This window comes from Dromaius novaehollandiae, chromosome 7 (assembly GCF_036370855.1).
Source record: "Dromaius novaehollandiae isolate bDroNov1 chromosome 7, bDroNov1.hap1, whole genome shotgun sequence".
Lineage (NCBI taxonomy): Eukaryota > Metazoa > Chordata > Aves > Casuariiformes > Dromaiidae > Dromaius > Dromaius novaehollandiae.
This window is the reverse complement of record NC_088104.1, coordinates 7,186,096-7,209,061: the sequence shown is the minus strand read 5'-3', so window position 1 is coordinate 7,209,061 and position 22,966 is coordinate 7,186,096. Positions and strand designations below refer to the sequence as shown.

The 22,966-nt window shown below is 39.4% G+C and overlaps 1 protein-coding gene across 3 annotated transcripts in view; it reads left to right on the top strand.

Moving 5' to 3' along the window:
- The first annotated feature begins 655 nt into the window (after positions 1-655).
- The window catches only part of SPOPL (speckle type BTB/POZ protein like), a 38,446-nt gene continuing 16,135 nt past the window's right edge, over positions 656-22,966 (top strand). Inside the window, exons 1-5 of one of the 3 annotated variants that reach the window (XM_064514608.1) lie at positions 656-999; positions 17,093-17,227; positions 17,384-17,505; positions 17,796-17,947; positions 22,679-22,806. In XM_064514608.1, coding sequence (XP_064370678.1) covers positions 17,150-17,227; positions 17,384-17,505; positions 17,796-17,947; positions 22,679-22,806 — 480 coding nt within the window. In that variant the 5' untranslated portion in view covers positions 656-999; positions 17,093-17,149. Of the gene's footprint in view, positions 1,000-13,739; positions 13,882-17,092; positions 17,228-17,383; positions 17,506-17,795; positions 17,948-22,678; positions 22,807-22,966 lie in introns of those variants that run through there. The other 2 variants (XM_064514609.1, XM_026123467.2) reach the window with 2 other exon arrangements.

Genomic DNA, 22,966 nt, shown 5'->3' with positions numbered 1-22,966 from the left:
TAGGATGCTGAGAACCCAGCATCAGCACCATACATGCCAAGAGCAGTTACACAGGACAAGCTGTCAGGTCCTAACACCTTTTAGCAGCTGGAGCTCACAAGTGTCATTTTCAGGTTTAGCTTCATCTGAACAAAACCTCAGAGGCTCCAAGTCTGCCTGCAGCGTGAACCAGCACAGTAAGGAAGGACGGTGGCTGGGCACACGCCTCGCAAAAGCACTCCTGGCCCCCACTAAAACGCTCGCGTGACAAAGCCTTGGGCTCCCTCCCCTCTGGGAGGGCCGGCCTCACCCGAAGCCTTCCCGGGAGCACCTCAGCCACCTCCTCCCGCCAGCCATTTCCCCTCCACTCCCTCACGCCTGCATCCCCGTGACACCACGCGCCTGCCCGGAGCCGCCAGGCTCCAAGCGGCTGGGGTGTGACAGTCCTCACCCCCTCCGCAGCCAGGGCGGTCCACCCCGCCTCGGGCCCTGCGACGACGCCCTGACTGCGCGGCCGGCGCGCAGGCACACGGCCCCCACTCCGAGGAGCGCCGGGGACCGCGGGCGAGGTGAGGGCAAGGGGGGGCCCCTGGCCCCGCCCCCGCCAACGGCCAGCCGCGCGCCACGCCCCCGCCAACGGCCGGCCGCGCGCCACGCCCAACGGCCGGCCGCGCGCCACGCCCCCGCCAACGGCCGTTCGCCGCGGGGGGGGCGGGGCCGGGCGCGAGGCCCCGGATGGAAGCGGCGCTGCGCGGCGCAGCGTGAGCTCTGCCTGCCCGGAAGTGCGGCGGCAGGAGCGGCGGGGAGCGGGTCGGTACGGGGGCCGGGAGGTGCCGTGCTGCGGGGGAGGGGCGGCAGGGGCTCTCGGCGCGGCCCCGGCGCGGGCGGCGATGCGGCTCCGCCGCGGCCCGGCCTCGCCGCTTCCGCCTGCCGCCGGGCCCCGGTGACCGCCGCGCCGCGCCTCCCCTCCGCCCCGGCGCTATGAGCCCCGCCGCAGCGCCCAGCCAGCGCCGCGCTCCGGTACGTACCGCCCGCAGCGCCGGGGCCCGCGGGCCGCGCCCGGGGGGGGTTGGGAGCGCGGGGGCCTTTGTGTGCGGCTCCTGCCGGGCCCGGCCTGCCCCGCGGGGCCCCCGCTGCCCCCGGCCCGCGCGGCCGCCGGGGAGGAGGGGGGGGCGCTGGCTCCGCGCTCGGCTCCGCTCGGGCCGCAGCGGCGAGGGGATGGGCCGCTGCTGCCGATGCCCGCGGAGCAGCGGGTCTGCGCCCTGCCGGGGCCTGGCGGTCCCCGGCGTCGCTGCTGTGCCAGCGCTGGCGCGGGAGGCACCGGGCGACTGGCTCTGTCCCCACGTATGTGATCTGTACCTTGAGCAGTTCACAGCGAGCCAGTGCAGGCCCTGGCGTGCGCGCCTTGCGCTGTAGGGCCGGGACGGACACTAACACACTCTAAAAAAAATGTCTTTTGCTTATGTGCTCTTGTTCTGGTTCTAAGCTGTGATGTGATAACTTCCTCTAACAAGTTAACGTAAGAAAAAGCTGGTTTGGGCTTCCTTTTTTGGGGTTGTGGAAAGCTTGTGAAACTGTAGCAGTAAGTGAATAGTATATACAAGATCATGCTTGATGCATCTGTACTGTGCTCACCATTTTATACGTGGTCAGGAAGTGGAGTTGACTAACACTGGTTTTCACCTGATGATGTCATCTACTGAAGTTCACTGGAGTCTAGTGAAATCTGCATCATCTTAAGACCATTTAAGACTAATTGTAGTTGAGAAGGAACATAAGGAATGGAGAGACGCAAATATGAAACAAAACAACATGAGTGCTACTGCTGACTTAACGATTCTTTAGCTGCAGTATACCAAGAACATCTGTTTACTTAAAAATGCAGCCTTGCTTTGTGAAGATATCCTTTTTAAAATGGTGTTAAGAATTTTTTTAAATACTATTTGAACAAACAAGATTGTTTCTAGCCTTCTGCCATGAAACACAATATGTGGGAATCAAGTTTGGTCATTCCTTGTTCTTACCAGTTTTGCAGGATAAGTTGTTTTAATAGGTATTCCATATGGTTAGAGTAATTTATATCATAGTGGTACTGAAGATGAGCTATTTGTATAACTATCAAGGTATTTTGTCTAACTGTTCTGGACTAAACCAAATGATGGGTTTTTTTAAATGTTTTTGCTAATTATTTCTGGAATTAAAAGTTACTTAATAAAGGGATGCTGTTAACTTAGCAGTCACAGTCAAAACTAGAAGTGTTTTACCTGGCTTCTCTAACTAGTTCCTTAGGAATGTATAACTAGGACTAACATAGATATTTGTGAGGGATTTCCAGTGTGCTTCTGCTGCATAGTATTTTTTTTTTCCTCTCTGTAAGCAGATATTTGCTTGGGGAAGGGAAAAGCATTTTTAAACAATATGCCTTCTGTATGTATATAGAGTCACAAACATGGCAGTATTTGGTACAACACCAGAAGCTACCTCTAACTCTCTTTTGGAAACCTGAGATTTGAAATATCCAGAAATATCCTTGGTGTTATATTGCCTTGAAACAGCTTTCTGCCAGGCTTTAGCTTCAGTAGTTTGCAGTTTTTTTTTCCCATCTTAAACACTACTAGATTTTAATTGTCAATGCACAGTGATTGCAGTTTTTGGACACTCAGTTGAAGTCGCATCTTATAAAAACTACTTCTCCCTCTCACTCACTTGCTCTGTTGTTATTGTTTTTTTTAAACATGCTATTTTTCCACTAATTTTTTGTGCCTTTATAGGCATCTACAGATGATTATGTAGGAGAGAGAATGATAGCCGTTGTTACTAACAGCACAAGCTGAAGTGGAAAAGAAATAGCTGAGGGCAGGGCAGTAATAGATATTGTAGTTAAAACATTTGCACATAGGTCTCATTGGTTTCCCTTTCTACTGATTCTTTCTTGTCCTTCTGTCTGCATATGTGGTTTTTTCCACTCTTTAATATACTGTGTCTTCACGTCTCTAACTTAGAACTGTTCACTTTTTTTCCTCTTTGCATCTTATACCCCTTTAGGAGTGATTATAGTTAAAGTTTGTCCTGTTGAACTTGTTAGGAAATCTGGGATGTCCTCATAAGTGGGCTTCCATGTATCTTGAGTTACAGAATTACCCCATTGCATTCTGTTTTTTTTCTCTACTGATGAGAGGTAGATATTCATGATATTTTTTTTTCTTACAGTATTCTGTTATGTGCTCATTATAGGCACTTTTGTCCAGAAGTCTGCAAGATGTTGCCCATTTTGCTTTCTGCTTATTTGATAAAACATTCTTAAGAATGAGGAAATCTAAATCAGGTCATTAGGCTAGTTAAAAACAAAAAACTGACACTTGTAATCATAAAATCCTCTGATCTTGAAAATGTGGTGCCCTAGATCAAAACATGAATGCTGTGGAAAGTGTCAGTGTCCTGTCATACGTGTCCTGGACACTGCATTTTTAGGATAAAGGAGGAGGCCCTTGCCTCAGTGGCTCTGTAATGCCCTAATGCAGTGAGCTCATAGCTTGTCCTCTCCAGCAGGCTTTCCTGCCTTGGCTCGTTGTTCCCTTTCCTCCCTCTGCAAAATACCTGCATATTCACAGCAGATTTCTTCCTTGCCTTTTCTTGAGAAAATTCCAGGTTTATCTCTTTATGGCACCTTGTTCCTATTTCCGCTTGTCCCCACCCATTTTGAAAGCACTCATATTGGAACTGTCACTTCAAATGAGAGCAGGAAATCACTGCTTTAGTTTGTACTTAGGAGAGAGTTGTTGCAACTGTGTGAGGACTGGAGATATTTTCATGATGGAAATCAAGACTCTGTAGTAGTTCTTACTGAGAGAAGATGGACACTTGCCACAGTTCAGTGGGTTTCTTAAGTAGCGTGTATACTATGTTACTAGGGTTTGTATTACATTGCATAAATGTTTCATTTTTTGGGTAATGTTTTAGCTGTTCCTAACTTGTGGTGTCTGATTCCTAAGGGCTGAACATTGGCAGGAGTATGTTCAGTACTGGAGTAACCTTAAATAACAAATCTTCAACTTTCATCATCCCATTTTACCTTCATTTGATAGCTTTCCTATGTGGTTTTTGGTAACCTGGTTTAAAAATATTTTCTGTCAGCTATGAAGATGTTTTAAATGTTCGTTATACATATGCTTGCGAAGTGATTCCTTATACCTATCAGCATTCTTTTGATCAGTGTTTGCATATAGCATGTAGGAAATGTAGTGGGAAGTGAGATGCTCCTTCTGCTGATTCAGAAACTCATTGGCATGGCATAACCTAGAGAGATCACACCTACAAATTCATTGAATTAGATTACTTTTTTTTTCTTCTCCCCTGTTGCAGTCATCAAACATATGAGACGTCACACAAATGTTACCACATTTCACAGTTTGAGAATTTGACCTTTGTTTTAGTGAATAAAACTAGTTTCTTTTCCATGATGTTTATTCAGAGGTTAAAGGGGGACTGAGTGATTTTAAGTGGGCTTCATATAAAGTTGAATGATGGATGACTAGGAGGGATTTCTGTGAATGGGTGGGGTTTGGGGTTTTGTTTTCTGTTTTACTTATTAGAAGTGTCTAGTGTGGTCTTCCTGGATTTCATTGCTAAATATAGGGAATGAAGAGGATGGGTTTTGTGAACACTTTCAAGATGGTAATTTACATTCTTTTTGCAAATGTTTAATGCAAATATATTTTAGATCTCTGTGCACTTAGCTGTGATCAGCATTAGTTAAAGCTCTAGTTTGATTTATATTCCTGCTGTATGATTGCTTTACAATAGGCAGTTGCTTAGCCTTTAATTAGTGGTAGTCTATCAATAGAATACTGAACAGTCTGTGTCAGTTCCATCCACTTGCATTCATGTGACATTTGTTCCTTGCGTTATATTGGGGCTTAACTGCCTAAATAGATCAAAGGTGGATTATCATTTGACTTGCTGCTTATAGGAAGAAAAAGGAATTGCATTCCAGGGAGAATGCAACAGAGTAGCCCCTGGCATAGGCAGTACTCTTAGGGTAAATGTCTGCAGCAGTTGAGAAACTTCCAAAGTTCATAGGGTGCGGAGCCCCTTGTTGTTGTACCTGCCTTTCTTGTGCTGTGGAGAGGATCACTGGTGAAACTTGGGAGCCGGGCTTTTTCTATTCCTTCTTCCTGACTGTTCCTTTAATGTTTATCCCCTCAGAAGAGCTCCTCTCCAGCTGGTGAAGTCACTAGCTGAAGACTTACAAAATCAGCTCGTAAATAGGTTTAAGAATGGAGATGAAAGGGATGGGGAGAGATGACTTGCACTTGATTTATTTCAAATGGCTTGTTTTGTAGCATATTAAATGTTTGGGGAGTTAATTAGAATTGGGTGTCTCTGAAAGGATTTGAGGTTAGTTACATCAGTTGTTGCTTCCTGAAGAACTGAAATTGCAGGAAGATGAAAACTTTCTCATTCTGGCCTGAGGAGTAGTTGGTATAACTTTCTCTTCTGGTGTCATTCTTTCTAGTTCTCTGTTCCATTTTGACTTTTCCTTTGGAAATCTACTTTTCCCAACAGTCTGATTTTCCTGGCTTTCTCTGTTCCTTTCAGTTTCTAATTGATGAATCTGTTCTTCATCAGTGTTGCCTGTAGCTTGTCAGGGATGGTCATTTTCAACAGGAGGAGTTGCAGTTGAAGTAAAAGTCACTGCTTTAAGTTGAAATACAATCTAAATACAAGTGTTGTCTTGCTTTTTTTTTTTTTTTTTTTTTTTTTTTTTTTTTTTTTTTTTTTTTTTTTTTTTTTTTTTTGCTTTGAGCCCTTACAGTATTGATGTAATGATTCATGTTAGTTAGCTGATAACTTCTAAAAGTTCTTTAGAGCAGGGGCTGTTTACTGTCTATTGCAACAGGGCTCTGAATTACTTAATCTGTAAGCAATACCTGCGTAACAAAACAGCATTCTTTGGTAGCAGCTTTTTTAATCTTAAAACAGATAGATTCATTGGTAACTGAGTTTATTTTCAGAGTCACTTGTTTGTTTGTTATAGAAACTCCTAAGGATAAAATCAGTAGAACTATTTTGTAATGAATTTAGTGAATAAATGCTTACTACAATTTGCTTCAGCTTCTGAGATGGAACAAAGTATAGTCGTAATATTAAACTTCTTTATATCCTTTTTATGATCATAATATGTGCTGGTCACATTGATATTTAAATATCAAGTTGAATAACTGCTCTTGTAACAGAGGCCAAAATGCAACCATTTCAACTAACAATATATTATATCTGTGATACATATTAAGTTAATTGCAGTAATTATTTGCATACAATTAGACTTGTACCTATCTTTCAGGTGTGTTTGTCATGCATTTGGAAAGTTCTACATATATTCTGTGTAGGAACTTTTTTAAAGACTTGAGTCACACTACTATAGTTCTGGAAAATTATCCTGGAAACCAAATTGTCTGAAATCTCTAGCTAGCTTCTTTGGGTAATTGTAGGTTAATGTAATATACTACTGTACTGACTATAGAAGTTGATGCAGCCTTATTAAGTCTGCCACTGCATTTGTTGTATGGTTCCAAAGGAATAGAATGGATGGAATTTAATTTTGATTCTTTTTTAATCTCCCTGCAGAGCTATCAAAGTAGGTTTTGTTTGTTACCTATGTGCAAACAAAGTTGTGAAGTTAAAAATGGTAATGGAAGAATGATTGTGTTGAAATGTGTATGATACAGTTTATAGGAAACTGAAAATACGCAGTTATATCTTAGAAGGCTTTCGAAGATATACTGAGAACATAGTTGACCTGAGGGAAAAAAAGAACAAATTTTGTGATAAACAAAAAAAGTGAACAAATTTTGAGAACTTGAGCTTATACTACTAAATTCCATGAGAGGCTTCTGCTTCTCTGGGTTCCTGTATTGCTTATGGTGAAAGGTGCCTCATTCTCAAACTCTCTCTTAAAGTGTAGTCTCTCTCTCTCTCTCTCTCTCTCTCTCTCTCTCTCTCTCTCTCTCTCTCTTTTAAGCAGGCATGATATATAAGCAGGAGTAGGAGGAAAGCTACATAGGCAATAGCATGCTCAGATTTTTGTGGGTGGCAAACTTTGTCTCCAGTGTTGGATGCTATGATTGGTTATTTTAACAAGTTTATCAAGCAGGATAGGCTTTTATTCTATAGTCCTTAATTCTGAATATTGTTTTACAGGTGGGCATCACTTCTAATTTAAACAAAAGTCATGTCTGGAAATTTGCGATATCTTCCAACAATTGTGAGATTCTGCTCATTGAGTGTTAAGAGGAAAAAATGTCTTTTATCTGGTTTGCTGATAAATTACAGTATCTAAGCCTTCACAGAGGTTTTTGGACTCAGATGCAAAGAACTGGTTCATCACTTAGTTTTAGCTGTCTTCTTGATTTCCTGATATTACATTATATTCTCTTTTTTTTTCTCCTCTTGAAGCAATTTTCTGTAACTGCTCTGCAGGCATTATACTGCTCAACACGTAATGAGACAGCCTTCTTGGGGGGGCGGGGTTCACAGTGTGATTACATCCAACGTGGGCATTGCTTTTTGCAAGGATGATCCATCGAACTGCTACAGTGGGTGCAGCATCTGAGGCAAACTTGGAGCTGCTTTCAGTCCGCCTTGTTGGACATCACTGACAATGAAACCAAGTCTGTTTACCTGCCGTAGCCAGTGGAAGGCTTTGCAAGGCCAACTGTTCCAGAACAAGAAGAAACCAAGGAGGGATATTTGGCTTATTCAGGTTTAGATGTTCTGGGCTCTTGTTTATGTGATCTTCAGTCTGTGCAGCATGCTTTCTGGAAATGTGACTTTGGATAGTAAGACAGCTGGTTGCAGTACTAGCTTACAATATAGTGTTTTATGGAAGATGTTACCAGCAAGAGCCTCTCAAAGGCAGCTGAAGAAGCTTACAAAAAATGTGCGAGTTTGGCCTGATACGACTTGCTCTCTTTTATCACTTTATTTATCTCTTTATTGCTCTTGCCAAACTAAAGTCTGCTTAGCTATGCCCAGATTATCCAGGCCACCACTGCTAGGCCTACACCAGCCTATTTGTACTGTTTGCCTTATTGTTGTCTTCAGACTTCAGTCTCCTTGTACCATCAGTTCACTCCTCTGTTCTGGAAAAAAGGTGGACAAACGTGTTATCCCGTTTAGCAAGCTGTAAGACCTTATACATTCCTGCCATCGTGACTAGGGCATTTTGTAAGACAACACTTTTTCCTACTGTGTTGAATATAGTCTTAGACTTCAATTCTAAACCTCACGGAGTTTCTGTGGGCTTTTTTTGAGTGAGAAGGTGGTTGTTTTTTGTGTTTTTAGATTGATCTCTAGCAAGGGAGCCTAGTGTGGAATAAGTTGCACTGTCCTCTGTTCCATTCTCTTCCCTCCCCCTCAGATAAGCAGTCTGAAGTTGAAAATAAGAGCAGTGAGTCCTACGGTCTCAGCAGTTGCAAAACCGGCAGAGCTTAGCGTCATAAGGAAAGCAAGAAGTGGTTATTGCTAGTTAATCTTTCTTGTGAGGCATCAAATGATTCCATAGGAAGTGAAAGCCATAGACCTTTTTTTTTTTTAACAATTAAATAAAATAATTTTTAGCAAACAAGCTTTGCAGGGGGGAAAATATGAATCCTACTATTGGTCACCTCAATCCATTATTTTAAAAGGTTATGTCTTCTGTGTTCACTTAGCTTGTCTGTCTATAAAGAGAAAAGAGATATTTTGAAAATTTCTTTTGTATGGAGCAAATATGACTATGTGCTATAAGAAGGAAAAGTAGCGGGAACCTGGAAAGGTTTGAATTATTTTTCTAGTGGAAAATGGGTCTTAATATATTTATTTTTGAATTGTTGTTAAATCCAGAAGTATAAACAAATCAAGTAATATCTGGACCTTTTTAAAATGTCAGACTAGGAAAGATGCTCTACATTGTCTTTGAATTTCAAAAACTGGTCTCTATAGGGTAAGAACTTCTAGGATTTTTTTCCCCTTTCTTAACCCTTTGTATGTGTGAACATGTTTAGCCACAGCGCAAGACTGAGATGCCAAGTTCTGCATGTCTTCGTGGTTTTCACCAGGCATTTGTATTGCCATGGCTTTCAAAACTTCCTGCTCCATATTCATCTATAGCAAGTAAACATACAACTCTACCTTTTGACCTACCTGTCTTTGCTATGGTGTCTCCTAATCAGCTGTCATCAATAGAATTTAATATACAGTCCTTTGAAATTAATTCAGTTTCAAGAGTGTGTCACTGGTTGTACTGGCATCAAGTATAATTTGATTCCCTGACACAACTGACTTTTGTCATTTGAAAGTTTCGTGTAGGTTTCTTTCCTCAATTTCCTGGCATGTAAATATCAGTTGTATCTTACACAGTGCGGTATTCTTTGTGACTGCTTTGGTAAGAGGCATGAAATAGGTCTCTAGATAAACTGTACCTCTTACAAAACTTTACATGAAAATGCAGCTGTGTGCACAAACTTGTCCTCTGTTTGCTGCAATAGGTAACAAAGAAACAAATTAATGATCAAAAATCCCCATCTGATAACACCTGTGAGTATAAGCTTTTGGCTGCTGAAACTAGTTGTTACCATTTAAGTGCGAATTTTCCAGGCAATAACAATTATTTGGAAAAGGGAGTTGGCAAGGGTTAGTGAGGAGTGTATTACACTGCTTTTACACTGTATAACTTGTCTGTAGCAAACCCAAACACCTATTCAGGTAGTATAGTCCTGTGCTTTTCACAAATCTTGTGAACCAAAATAAAAACCCCACTCCAAACTTACTTACCCACCTTACTATAAATCTGCTAAAGATGGGCGTTTGTTGTTGGACTTTTTTTTTTTTTTTTTTTTTAAATCAACCTTCCATCAGTTAATATGGGTATTTCTGTTTTATGTGCAAAAAAGAAAGTCAAGGTTAGCATTTCAGATTTGGTGAACTCTTGGTTGTGTGTAACTTTAAGTATCTGAAGAGTATTTTTCTTCATTTAGAAGTTTCACATGCCAGTGGTTTGTTTGAGCAAGAGTAATGGAGTGAAGCTAAGGAGGGCGAAAGATCGTTTTGGCTGTATATCAGGAAAAAATCCAGCAGCAATAGATCATTAGAATAGAAAAGCTTCCCAAGAGGAATAGTGGCAGAAATACCCATCTTTTGGGTCCCATAAAACTAGACTGGGCAATGAAGTCGAAATATGCTATAAGAAATAATCTTGCATTACATCTTCAGGGAAATGGACTAGATGACTCCTGCAGGGAATGGTTTAGATTATCTAATAAGGAGCTCTATCAGTTTCCTGTCTTAGAGAACAATAATGCAAGGCTAATGCTGAGGTGTTTTTTTTATTAATAAGCTTGGCTGTTGTAAACTAGATAGTTACAGTGCTCTGCTAGGTGCTGGGTTTTCCTTCAGCTGAGATAAGCCTTTGAAAAAATAAAGCTGAATTTTAAGATAGGAAAGAAAATTCAGAGGAAAGCCTAAAAGTTACAAGTGTTCAGTCTTACAATTTTTACAACTAGTGTGTTGAATAGCCAGTCCTAGCCTGTGATAAGGTAGGCTACACCTAGGTAATTTTGAGCAGCATTAGCAGTTATAGCTACAACACCATCTTCCTGGGAAGTTGTGCATTTTGTAATTGCTCGATTTTTGTCTTGCTGGAGTTCTGTTAGAATTACCTTGAGATGCTCATGCAAACGCTGGGGTCTTAGTTGCAGCTATTTTAAGATGTTCCTGACTCCAGCTGTCTGCCCTGTCTCTTTGCTGGAGTTTAGTGTCCCTGGAGCAGGGATGGCAGAGGTATGTATATGCAGCTCCGCAGCTGTCACCGTCCAGTCCAGCATATTAGTTTTCTCACTGGAGAACTATGAAAAAGGTTACGAATTTGCTCACAGTGCAGATGGTGGTGTGTGTTTGTTTCTGCTTATGGTCGCTATTGGCGGTGTGACTCAGCTGACATATGGCTGTTATAGTGGTTCTCTATATACATATATAGGTAGTGTTTACATACATATACACACAGTGTGTATACGTATACATTATATATGTGTATATATAGTACACACTATGTTAGTTCTGTGAACTAGAACACAGAACTATAGTTCTGTGGCTAAAGAGAAAGGGACACAACTGTCTTTGCTTTTAACCCTGACATACCTGTCTATTGGGCCAAACCCTTTTGTCTCTATAACCTGATGTTACTTAGAACTGTGTGACTCAACTGCAGTGTTGCTGCAAAAGTAACTCAGTCTTGGGCCTTAAAACACCTCTCACAGACTTACTCTTCTGATTTGGTTCACTTGTGTTCCCTCTGTCTTCAGCTCCATAGCCGTACTGTGTCTCACCGAAGAACGGAGAGACTATGATCCTTAAAGCAATTCAGTATTTTTTCCCAACAATTTGCTTCCCCAGTTAAATTTTAAAAAAATTATTTGAATAACAAACCCTAATAAAAGTTTATATCCGCTGATGGTAGTTTAATCAGAGAAAATGAAATCAGTATCGCTGTGTAGCTGGAACGTATTTATTTTGAATGGGGTTTTGGAAGCTGCTTCTATTATATGGAATGCTTCTTTAGATTAAAAAAAAAAAAAAAGCAAAGTTTTGTCTGTACAAGTAGACACACTTATTTTGTTTCTAAATAATGTGTTTACTAAGAATAAAAAGTTGGAGGAACAGGGTTTTATTCACCAGTTAACCTTCAGGAGGTAATATTTGAATTTCAGCCAAAGATGAAAGATTGGTATTTCAAAAAATATTAATTTATAGAAGTTTTGCTTTTCTTGAAATGTTCAGTCCCATTACGGGAAAGCGTGTTACCATTCAGACAGAATATTCAAAGCATATGTGTGTGGTTTGTTGACACGGTCTTTTTATTGGACTTTCCTTTAGAGACTTCTAAATGATATTAATATCAGTCACTCTTAGACAGTAAGTTACTCAAATTTTTACATTAGTCGTTAAATATTTAAAGTGATTTGCTTTTAGTTAGAGAAGCTTGGTGTTTCAGGCAGGTCGGGCTCCATAGCTTCTTTCTGAGGCTTTGAAGAAGCTGTGCTCTAATGCTTTGAAAGTGTGCTTTGACATTACTGTTAAATGTTTCTTTATTATTCAGTTACTGGGCAGGACTTGAGAATAAACCTACACCATGCACAATCCACTCATGTTCATTCACATCCTGTGATGAGATGTGCAAGTCCTGTGGCCAAAATACAACCAGCCTGGGAGGGAGACACTTTCATCCAGGAGGCTCAAGCCCTTGAAAGAAGCGGTGGCAGAGAGGAGAGTCTGCAGGAACTACTTGTCCAGTGCACAGCGTGCGTTCCTCCCACTTTTGAGGGAGCGGGAAGGAGCCATCTGTTTGCTTGGTGAACTGGTCTGTGGGTTAGGCTCTGGCAGACTGCATTTGTCTTTTGGGGGTATGCTGGATAGGCATGTTGCGAAAGGCAACTTACCTGGCCAGTACTGTTACGAATTTGGTGACCGCGATACTGTACTGAAACCCAAAGACAAACCATTGCTACGATCATTAGCGTGCACATTAGACCATTACTCTGATAAAAGAAAAATTAGGATATAGTTGTATTGAGTTTCTATTCGTAGAGGTGAGAGCTGGCAGAAGCTCGTGTTAACGCTTAGGACTGTTCTTCAAATAGATTTTGAATTTTTTTGAGGATTTATTATTGGGGTGGTAGAATATTCCTCTTTAGTGTATTTACATTTATGTGGTACTTTGTGTTTGTTACCTTTTCTGGTGAAAAAGCTCTTAAAATAATTCCAATATGAGGTTCAAGAGACTGAGAACATTTTAGTATAAATGTGTTCTTATGTAAATCTAAGAGGTTGAAAAGTAATTTTATTTACAATAATGTTAATACATATATAATTTATGGGTATAATTTCTGGGAAAGGAAACAAGATTGTATATGTTCATCTGTCTATGTTAAGTGCTGTATAAAGTGACTTTGAATCTGAAGACCTCTTCTTAAATATTAGCAAAATGGGAGCCAAAAAAATTTTTAATGAAATTTAGTGTAAATACATTTTATAGAACATAATCCATGCTTTCATAGGACTCCATGTGCAGGTAATTAATGAGAGATCATTAGCTTCAAATATCTTGACATTTAATATGAAAAGTATTCCTCTGAATAGGAAAGTACTTCAGTCTTCCAAAACAAATTTTGTTTTGGGGAAGCGCTTTTTTCATTTCACCTTGGCTTACTTGATTACTGCTGCTCTGCCAGTACTATTCAGCTTCATGTAGGTCTGATTTAGCAGAGACTGGCTCTTTTGTCATACTAGAAAGATTAGCAGTTGGTGCCAATACCTTCCTTAAGAGACCAATAATGGAAGTTGTAAGCCCATCATGTTTAGGGTCTGGGAGTACAAGTTATGAAAAATGTTTTTGAGCCTTTGTGATAACGAAAGCAAATGCTCAGAAAGGAGATAGAATCACTTACCACTTCATGGTGGTCAGTCTAGTATATCAGTTTGCTTAAAATGAAACAAAAAGCAAAACGCCCCACACAAACCACAAACATACATGTGCTGTTGAGTTAGGGATATCCTAGTATCTGAAATCCAAGGCAAGTATTGTTATTAACTGCCACTGCTACTTGCCCTGTCTTTGGACTGTAATTTTCAGCTGCTGTTTTGAGGCACAAATTCAATCTCCAAGTCCTGTTTACAGTTTCAATAGCAATTGCTTTGTCTATCTCTACACCTTGTTTATTTGGCAGCCCAGATGTGGAAACCTCAGCAGGATATGAGGAGCTACATGGCATGCTGTTTTTCAAAATACTCCACTGACCTCCATTTTATAAAGCCAGGAGCTTCTTTGGTCCTTGTCCATTAAGACTTGTCTCGGCGTTCCCTGTGAATGTAAGTGTGTGCTTCCTCCGATGGTCAGAGACTTTGTACTTCTAAGTGGGGAAGACTTTTACCTGGCAAATTGGCCACACAGGCTGGTTTGTTAAGCCAAGTCCACACAGGCAGGACTCTGCCTGAAAACTCTTGGAGGTATCATCTGATAATGTCCTGGCTCCTCTGATGCTTTGTTCCTGATAGCGTGCAGAGGAATAAGTGCAGGTACTAGCATGAAAATGGTCTCTCTCAGAGTACGTTGTTTCATCCTTCAGATAACAGGCCTGGCTTCCTGCACTTCGTTGATTTAATTCCACCCAGTCATTCTCTGACTGGTTCTGTGAACCGCAGCTCCAGCTGCTCCCAACCATTTGATCTAACAGGCTGCAGTGACGGTTTGGTACTCGAAAACACTTTTGTCTGAGCTGAGGGCAGTGGCTAATCAATGATTCATAAGCAGGTTCTTCAAAGTAGTATTTCATCTTTTCCCCAAAGTATAGTATGTAGAACAAAGGGTGAGCGCATACATGCATCTTTCTTCTCTCCTGCACTTTAATTTTTCCTTGCATGTTCCACTTTGCCCGGGTTACCATCTGTAGCTGCAAGAAGTGGTTAAGGCATCCAGTGCCGCCCTCAATGTGCTTATGGGTCTGGGTGTCAGGCTGTTGACTAAAAATCCTTCCCTTTCCCAAGTTCCTGTACACTTTAGGATAGTGCCTTTGAAGTTTAGGCATTCCCATTCATGTTGTAGCTTTGGTAAATATTCCCTGCTATCGCCATCCCCAAATCCTGATTGAGTGGACTCAGTAAAGTTAGGGGAAGGTGAGCAGTATTTCTGAATTGTTTCCCCACTTCTCTCTGACAGTCTTTTGAAATATCTTAGTGTCTTGTATTCTGTTTGTCTATTATCCATTTTTCAGTTTATTGTTGTTTTTTTCTTACTTTTCAATATGCCTGGATGCATAATAATAATAAAAAAAAATGTTCCTCAGCTCAGGCTCCCAGTATGGTATCAAACTATTCAAAATTCTTGCTTTCTCCCAGTTTTCTCAACCTAAAAATCTGATTGGCTTAGTAAATCCAAGCCAAAGAAAAATGAGATACAAATCTGTTTCTCAAAAATTTTTGGGAGCTCAGGAAAGTCGGTTGCCTGCTCCTAACACTGTCATGAGAAACTTTACAAAGAGCTGGAGCTATTCAGAGTGATTTGAAAAGTGTACTTACAATCATGGCTTCTGCCAGATACTGTAATAAATAATAAAGGCCACGTGGCAGGTCGAAGCACTCTGAAGTACAGATACCTTTCTGTAAGCTGGAGGTAGAACGGGTGCAGACACAAGGCAGCTGAGAGTCATTACTGATCATAAAATAAGTGACTGTTAGCCACCTTTGCTTAGACATAAATTCTCAGGTTATTGTGCTGATTTAGTTGTGTAGCTGGCATGAGGTCACTGGACACTTTCTAAAGAGGATACTGTAGAGCAGATAATTTCAGCCTCCTTCAATTTAGAGGCCCCTTCAGAGTAAATGGCTCAGATCTGCAGCTCCTTCAGGGTCACTGGACTGCTTGTAGGAGTTCACTGATCAAAGGGACTGGAAGAACTGAGGAAGGAACAGATTAGAAGTGAGGTGATCCTGTGCATCTCAAGCAAGTGACAAGAAGAAATATAACATGTTCCTTACTCTGTTTTTACAACTGGAGAAGAGTAAACAGGTTCAGTAAGGCTGAGGTAAGCTGTTTTAACACTTGCAGATTATCGTTCTGTAGAAAATCCATCATGTATTTGGGTTATAGCTTCAGCTGTTACCACTGAATATGATGTGCTTCCAGAAATCATGGTAACATAAGTATGAATGGTTGCTTTATGAAAGAAGGATGTTCACATTTATCCTTCCCTGGATTTTTACTCCTGGTGGTTTTGTGCAGGGATTTGAAACAAAGTAATACAGCTTGTGCAATGCATGCAATTTATTTTAAAAATATATATAAAAATATAAAAAATAGTATCTTAAGTTTATTATGACTGTTACCAGTTATATCATCTATTGAAAATGCTAATTAAGTACTGAGGATTGCTATACAGAGGCATTAATTGTATCAGAAAGAAAAGTCTGCTTCTTATGGGAGGTAGTTGAAAGGTGTTTCTGATTATGTTTGAATGTCTCAGTGATCCGGATCTTGCAGGACATTTTTGCTCTCCAATCTTGTCAGAGTAGATCTGTTAGTAAAGATTTGATTGTATAGCATCTACTTCCTCATCTGATATAAAAGCTGAGAATTAGACTTTTTTTTTAAGGTTCTTTTCCAGGTGAATGAGAAAAGGTACCAGAAAGGCAGGAGGGAAAACATCCCCTGAGGATCATAGTGATTCTCAGAATTCTTCTTTCGGTTGGAATAATAAACTTGTTCAAGCTGTAACTGAGTTGCGTGCGTACAGTGTGTTCTCACCAATGTTTACGTAGAACTTTGTAAGTGTATTGTCTGTCCCTAAAGGAAAAGTCCCAACATGATTAGAGTGATTAGTGCAATCAAATTGCTTTCGGTAATACAATTAATGTTGTTTTGTCACAAGCAAATATACCTGTATGTTGAAGAACTGCAGTATTTGAGGAAGATCATGGTCTTCTGATCTTGCTTTAGTGAGAGCGGGATACGTTTAAAGAAACTTTTTGTACTGAGAGAGAAAAACACAAGGCAACTGTGAAAAGCGTATGAAGAAAATACTACTTTATCTGTAAAGCTTAATTTCTTATCCTCCCTCCAGAACTCCCAGAACTACTTGAACTTATTCTCCTAGAAGACTAGGTGTTCTTTCAGAGCTGTATTACATCTCCATGGACAACTAATGTGTCATTACTAATATCTTAGTCTCACAAGGTCCTAGGTACCCTTGAAAACAAGGAAAAAAGTCTTGAAAAAAGTTACAACATGGCTACAGTGTTCGAAGTAATAATTGACAAAGGAAGCATTCAAATAATGCCATTAATGTTACTGAATAATGCGTAGGCATTTGCTTTTATGAAGTATTGCATGAGGATTCAGCTTTTGGTTTGAGTACAAGTGGTTATTAATGACTATTTGACACCTAGCTTGTCTAAAGAAGCCTTCTTTCAACTTTAGTATTCTGATGCATTGTTTAGTAAAGAGAAGTCTGGATATCATATTATGACTTTTTTTTTCTGCGCTTAAAGAGGATGACCAAAAAAAATATATGAATTACTTTTTTAGGAAAATTACTGAAGTTTGGATTGCTATCTTGATACTATAAACCTGCAATAAGTGGCAATGTCCAGGGTCCCCACCCCACCTCCTCCTGGAGAGATGTCCAGTGGACCTGTGGCTGAAAGCTGGTGTTACACACAGGTAATTCGCATGAATTCTAGTGGCTTTGTTTTCTTGTCATAGTAATAAAAAATTCCTGTAACACTTTGAGTTCGGCTGACAATCTAACTAGTTCTCATAGTTGATGCTTGACAAGTAAGTTGAACTTTATTGAAGTTTTCTACATCTCTTGTTCAGGTTAAAGTAGTAAAATTTTCCTACATGTGGACCATTAATAACTTCAGTTTTTGCCGAGAAGAAATGGGTGAAGTTTTAAAGAGTTCTACCTTTTCATCAGGGCCAAATGACAAAATGAAGTGGTAAGGTGTTTATTTTGGTAACTGCTTTCATTTTGGGCGGGGGGGGGGGGAGGGAGAAGGTTCTTTTTTGGACTCATGGAGTTGTAAAGTTAAATCATGAATAAATATTAAGATTTAAGGATATTTCTTGAAGTTTTATTATAGATACCGAGTGTTTCTAGTTTTATAGCTTCAACAGTGATAGAGGAATATTCATTTTAGTAGCTTGTGTTGTCATATGTTATAAAAAAATATTTCAAAATTTATTCTATGTATGACTTTAAAATGTATGGTTTCTTCATTTCTTTCAGGTGTCTGAGAGTGAACCCAAAGGGATTAGATGATGAAAGCAAAGACTACCTGTCATTATATCTGCTTTTAGTCAGTTGTCCAAAAAGTGAAGTCAGAGCAAAATTCAAATTTTCCCTGCTGAATGCTAAAAGAGAAGAAACGAAAGCAATGGGTAAGGGAAACTTGAAAATAGTATGGTGTATGCAGCTTTGTAAGAATAACCCAAAGAAAACTAATGTTGAAATTTCGTTCAAGTGAAAACAAAATTTAACACTGAGACAGGCTTTAAAGCCTCTGTTTTAAGGGTCTTTCTAGAAACTTAATTAAAAAAATCTTATTCATATTTCACACCTTTCTGATCACTGAGCTATCTTAATTCTCCTGAAACAGTATAAATTATAATGCATTGCTAACTGCCATCACTCCAGATTCTTGTCACCTGACTCTTCTAGCAGATGATTCTTGCTTCCTGTTAGTAGAGATGTATTTGCTTGCTGGTAACTACAGTTGAAGGAAGTGTTTGATTTCCCCAGTTAATTAGGTTAAACATGCATGTTTTATGTAGACACTCCTTTACAATGTTTTGGTCTATTTAATCTGATTTGCACCGTAATCAGTTTAAAAACATGAACCATGCACCCAAGGAATTAGAAGACTTTGAAATAACTGGTGATTCAATTTAATTGCCTTCTTGATTTGGAAAAAGCAAGGCTCTTATTTGCAAACTTATAAGCACAGCCTTGATTACAAACATTTTTTGGGAAGGCTGAAATTCCTAAGAAAACATATGATTCACAGCTGGAATTCTTTTAATACTAAATATTGAGGACCCTTGAAGTAAAACAGGCTATGTAAGTGCTAATTCTAATAATTCAGATGAAATACTCTAATAGACGTATGATTTTTCCAAACATGTGTATGGGTAGAGTAACTTCTTATGCAGGGTGCCCATCAGCCAGATGTGGGATATCAGAAAGGCTCAGGCTCAGTAAATTAGCTTTTTACTTTTATTAAAACCTTACTTGAGTGAGTTTACCTTTCCTTTATTAGCCTCAGAAATAAACACATAAATCCCTAGTCGCCTTTCAGGTGTTTATGCATTTGTGAATACTGATTTTTAAAAAGATGCTTATTTCCCAAAGCACAATCACATCATTACATGAAGTTAAAAAAACACAAGTAGATTCTGTGGGGCATTGAGTAGTAGCTGAACACAGAAGCAGTTTTCAGTCTGCTTGCCAAAGTGCAAGGTAACATGTAATGCTGAATGCTGGCATCTCCAGTCTGATCTGAGATTCTGATTTACCTCAACAATTTAATGCTGGTCTGTGTTGAGTTTGTGCTCTAGTTAGTCCTGTACATGAAGAATCTGTGTACTTTTCTTCCCTCCTCCTCTTCGGACATATGAGATCTTGCAGGATCTTCTCCGTAACAAGTTCAGAATCTGTTAGAAAATCTGTAGTTCTCCAGTACCTGTGCCTAGAGTCTTCTGGGGGGTTTGTTCTGTTTTGTGGAGTAACTCTCTAATTTTTTTAGTCTCTAACTTCCCTCTTCTGTCTCTGCATATTGGCTCTCAAGATTTTGGTTCAAGATGATCCTTCCGTGTTATCTTCTTATATAACTAGGCCCTCCTGTAGTCTTTAAAGTAAATCCATAAAACAGGGTGTAAGTCTAAATATCATAAGGTTTAAAAAAAATTAAATGGATGGATTTTGGAGAAGTAGATGCATGTTCTTATTTTGCTTCATATTCATCCTCTTCTGCTGATGGAGTTGGCTCCTTCAATCCTTGTAAGCCTCCTAATTCTGGAGCTTACGTGAATAAAACTATCCTTTTACATATTTGGCAGATCGTTGATTTTGGTTTGAGCCAATATTCCTGTCCAGTAATGTGCTGGTGCATGCAATTAAATTTAAGTGTGATACGCAATCAGTGAATATTTTGAGAGAATCACAGACTGATTGAGGTGATCCTAAATTCCACCAGCTCATGGTTGCTGCAGCCACGGGTGTCCCCAGTCTTCACATCCCTGACCAGTTCTTCCCTTTTTGTAAGTATGAGATCCAGCAGAACATCTTTCCTCACAGGCGTCTCAGTCACCCGTCAGGAAGTTATCATCAGTGCCCTCTGGAAGTCTCCCAGATTGCTTGTGCACTGCAGTGTTGTGTCTCTGGCAGATATCAGGATTGTTAAAATCCCCCATGAGGACTGGGGTCTATGAACATCAGAGACATTTCCAGATGTTTGAAGAAGGCCTCGTCCACTTTTTCCTGATGAGACAGCCTGTAGCAGACACCCACCACGATGACGTCCGTGTAGGTCTGCCCTCTAATCCTGACCCATAATCTCAGCTGGCTCGTCTCATGCAGACTTCTAATTCCTCCTCTTTGTTCTTCGTGCTGTGCACATTAACGTAAAGGCACTTCTGGGAAGCACCCAGTCAGGCTGGTTTCCCAGGAAAGAAATGAGAGCTTTCCCCATAATGCTGTTTTGAATGAAGGATACATCTGATGTCGAAGGGATTTTGAGAATGCAATGATTATTTGCCAAGGGGTACTTCAAATGCTAAAAATCACAAGGTGCTAAAAAGCAAAATCCAATGAGTAGGTATTGTGCATTCAATTTCTGCAATAGCAACCGTCCTGTGTTTGGCGCTACAGGGTGCATAAACACTTTTCAGTTTTGGGCATTATCAACAGAAATGTTGTTTCTTGGACTTTCCAGCCATTTACCATCTGACTCAGGAGATGGTCTATTTTTATTTGTGCCTTATAATGATGCCCAACTATAGGTGTCCTTTGTTAACTGACAATTCATGCGTAGACTGCTGCTTCAAATGAAGGAGCTGTGTATAGAACGAGTAAAGAGTTGACATTGTTACTTTATTAGAAACAAGAAAAATTTATTTACAGCTTTATACTGCTCCATTTCTGTAGTTTTATATAGCTACAAATTGCTACTGTTCATATAATTTCAGACAGTAACATGCCAGTCTGCAGAATTAAGAATTAGGCTGAATCTAGAGAAGAAATTTTTGAATATCTCTTTTTCTTTTGAATGTGAACCTGTGGTTTCATTTCTGCAATTTCATGGGATTTGTTGCAAGTTTTTAACAAGTTGGTCAATCCAGATTCCAAAAAAAAAAAAAAAAGGAAAAAAAAAAAGCCAACATCTTTAAAAATGGCTGGCATTATTTTTCTTTCCCAATGTTAAGATTTAAGAAAGTAAACAGTATTCTGTTATTGTTCTGTCACCCTTCAAAGCCCATGTTGCCATTCAGTTGGTGTTCAGTTGGCCTCTACTTCCATACTCTGCTTTGGTAGCTTGTTTGTTGTTTGGGGGGGGAGGTTGTTTGTTAGTTTTTTTTCCTTTTTTTTAATGTGTGAATAAGTTGTGATAAGGTGACAGGGATAGAAAGACCTCCTGCATTGTCAGTTCCTGACTTGTTGTTCATTGTATTCATAAAAATGTAATCAAAACCAGTAGGACATATTTTACTTCATCTGTTTCTGGTGGAAAACTGTAGTGAATTTCATTTCTCCAGCTATTGGAAGTGAAAACCATCTTTTTATACAGCGCAGTATGTTACATGATCAAGACTATTTCAGCGATGCTATCAGGTTAACTGTAGAGGAGGGAGATGGGACTTTGCTGATATTTTTATTGTAGAACTTTTAGAAGGAATGCTTTTCAAACTGATTCTGCTGTGAAAAATATTTTACTTTATTATAAACTTCTGACTTAAACTTTTCATTTCTTCTCAGAAGACTAAAATATCTATCCATAAAACAAAATTGTGACATATTTCTTGACCTGTTTTTTTGGAATTAAAGAAAAGCCCTGTCTTGGAGGGCTCTTAATTTTTCTGAGGCTCTGGTATTATATTTAAGAAGTATTCTTGCTCTTTTCCTTTTAAACAATTTTCCTAAATATAATTTAGAATATGGTTGATTCTATGTAGGTGATCTGGAGATGGTTTTGTAAATGTATTTCCCATGTTTTTTTTCAAAATAAAATATGCAATGCTCTTTCCTGTGATTCAGCTTGTGGAACAAGTGACCAAGCTGTAGTGGACATGCCATATAAAATAACTTTTATACATCAGTTTACATAAGTTTTAATGTGTAACTGTTCAGAATAGAGCTTGAAGAGTGATTGATTGATTATTGATTTCATCCTATTAGGTTTTTTTTAGAGAGAGCTACCTTGAGCCCGTGTTTTCAGCCAGGCCTTAGGAATCCTTTTGAGGGCCGTGACCTTTAGAACTGGGAAAATAGTTGTGTGGTCATAGCAAATCTGATGGATATCAGAACAAAGGGCTAAAAAGCCAGCTAAAGCATATCTATTTATGACCAAACAAATAGTTTAAGTTAATTGAAACCATTTATTTCTGTTTTACCTTTTTAATGCTTTTTCTGTATTTGAAAATATGTGAAACAAGTCTTTCCGTTTCAGGAGGAAGGCAAAACAGAATATTATAACTGCAGAAATCTTCTCAGAATGTGCTTGTGATGAGAAATTCATTGTAATGGTACTTTCCCGTGAACAGTTTCTGTTTTGACACATTGACATTTTTAAATATTTGTTGACAAAGTTTTCTGTTGCCGGATAGTGCCTGAGATAACATCTGAAGAGCTGACATGGTTGAATTGCAAATTGTGCTCTACTAAGATCTACTGAGTCTTTTATAAAACTACACTATTATAACATAAAAATAGGATGTGATCAGTGGTGGGTTTCCTAAAAAATGTGAAACACATGATTTAAATATGTTAAATTGATTCATTAGTGAATTAACACTTAGGCTTTGTTAGTACAGATTCTTTAGATGTTATCATTTGTTAACATTTATTTATTTATCTTCTTTTGTTTGTACATAATCTTTTTTTCTTTTTTTCATCAGAAAGCCAAAGAGCATATAGATTTGTGCAAGGCAAAGACTGGGGTTTTAAAAAATTTATCAGAAGAGACTTTTTACTAGATGAAGCTAATGGTCTTTTACCAGATGACAAGCTTACGTTATTTTGTGAGGTGAGTATAGTCTTTTAAGTGGTAAGTTTTAAAATATTCTCTGGTCTAATATAGATGTTTATTTTGATTGAAAACACTAATATGTGATAAAAGTTGTTTTCTGTAAGCCATACGTATAGTAAGATACAGATTTACTTGTTATCTGTGTTTCCTTTGTTTC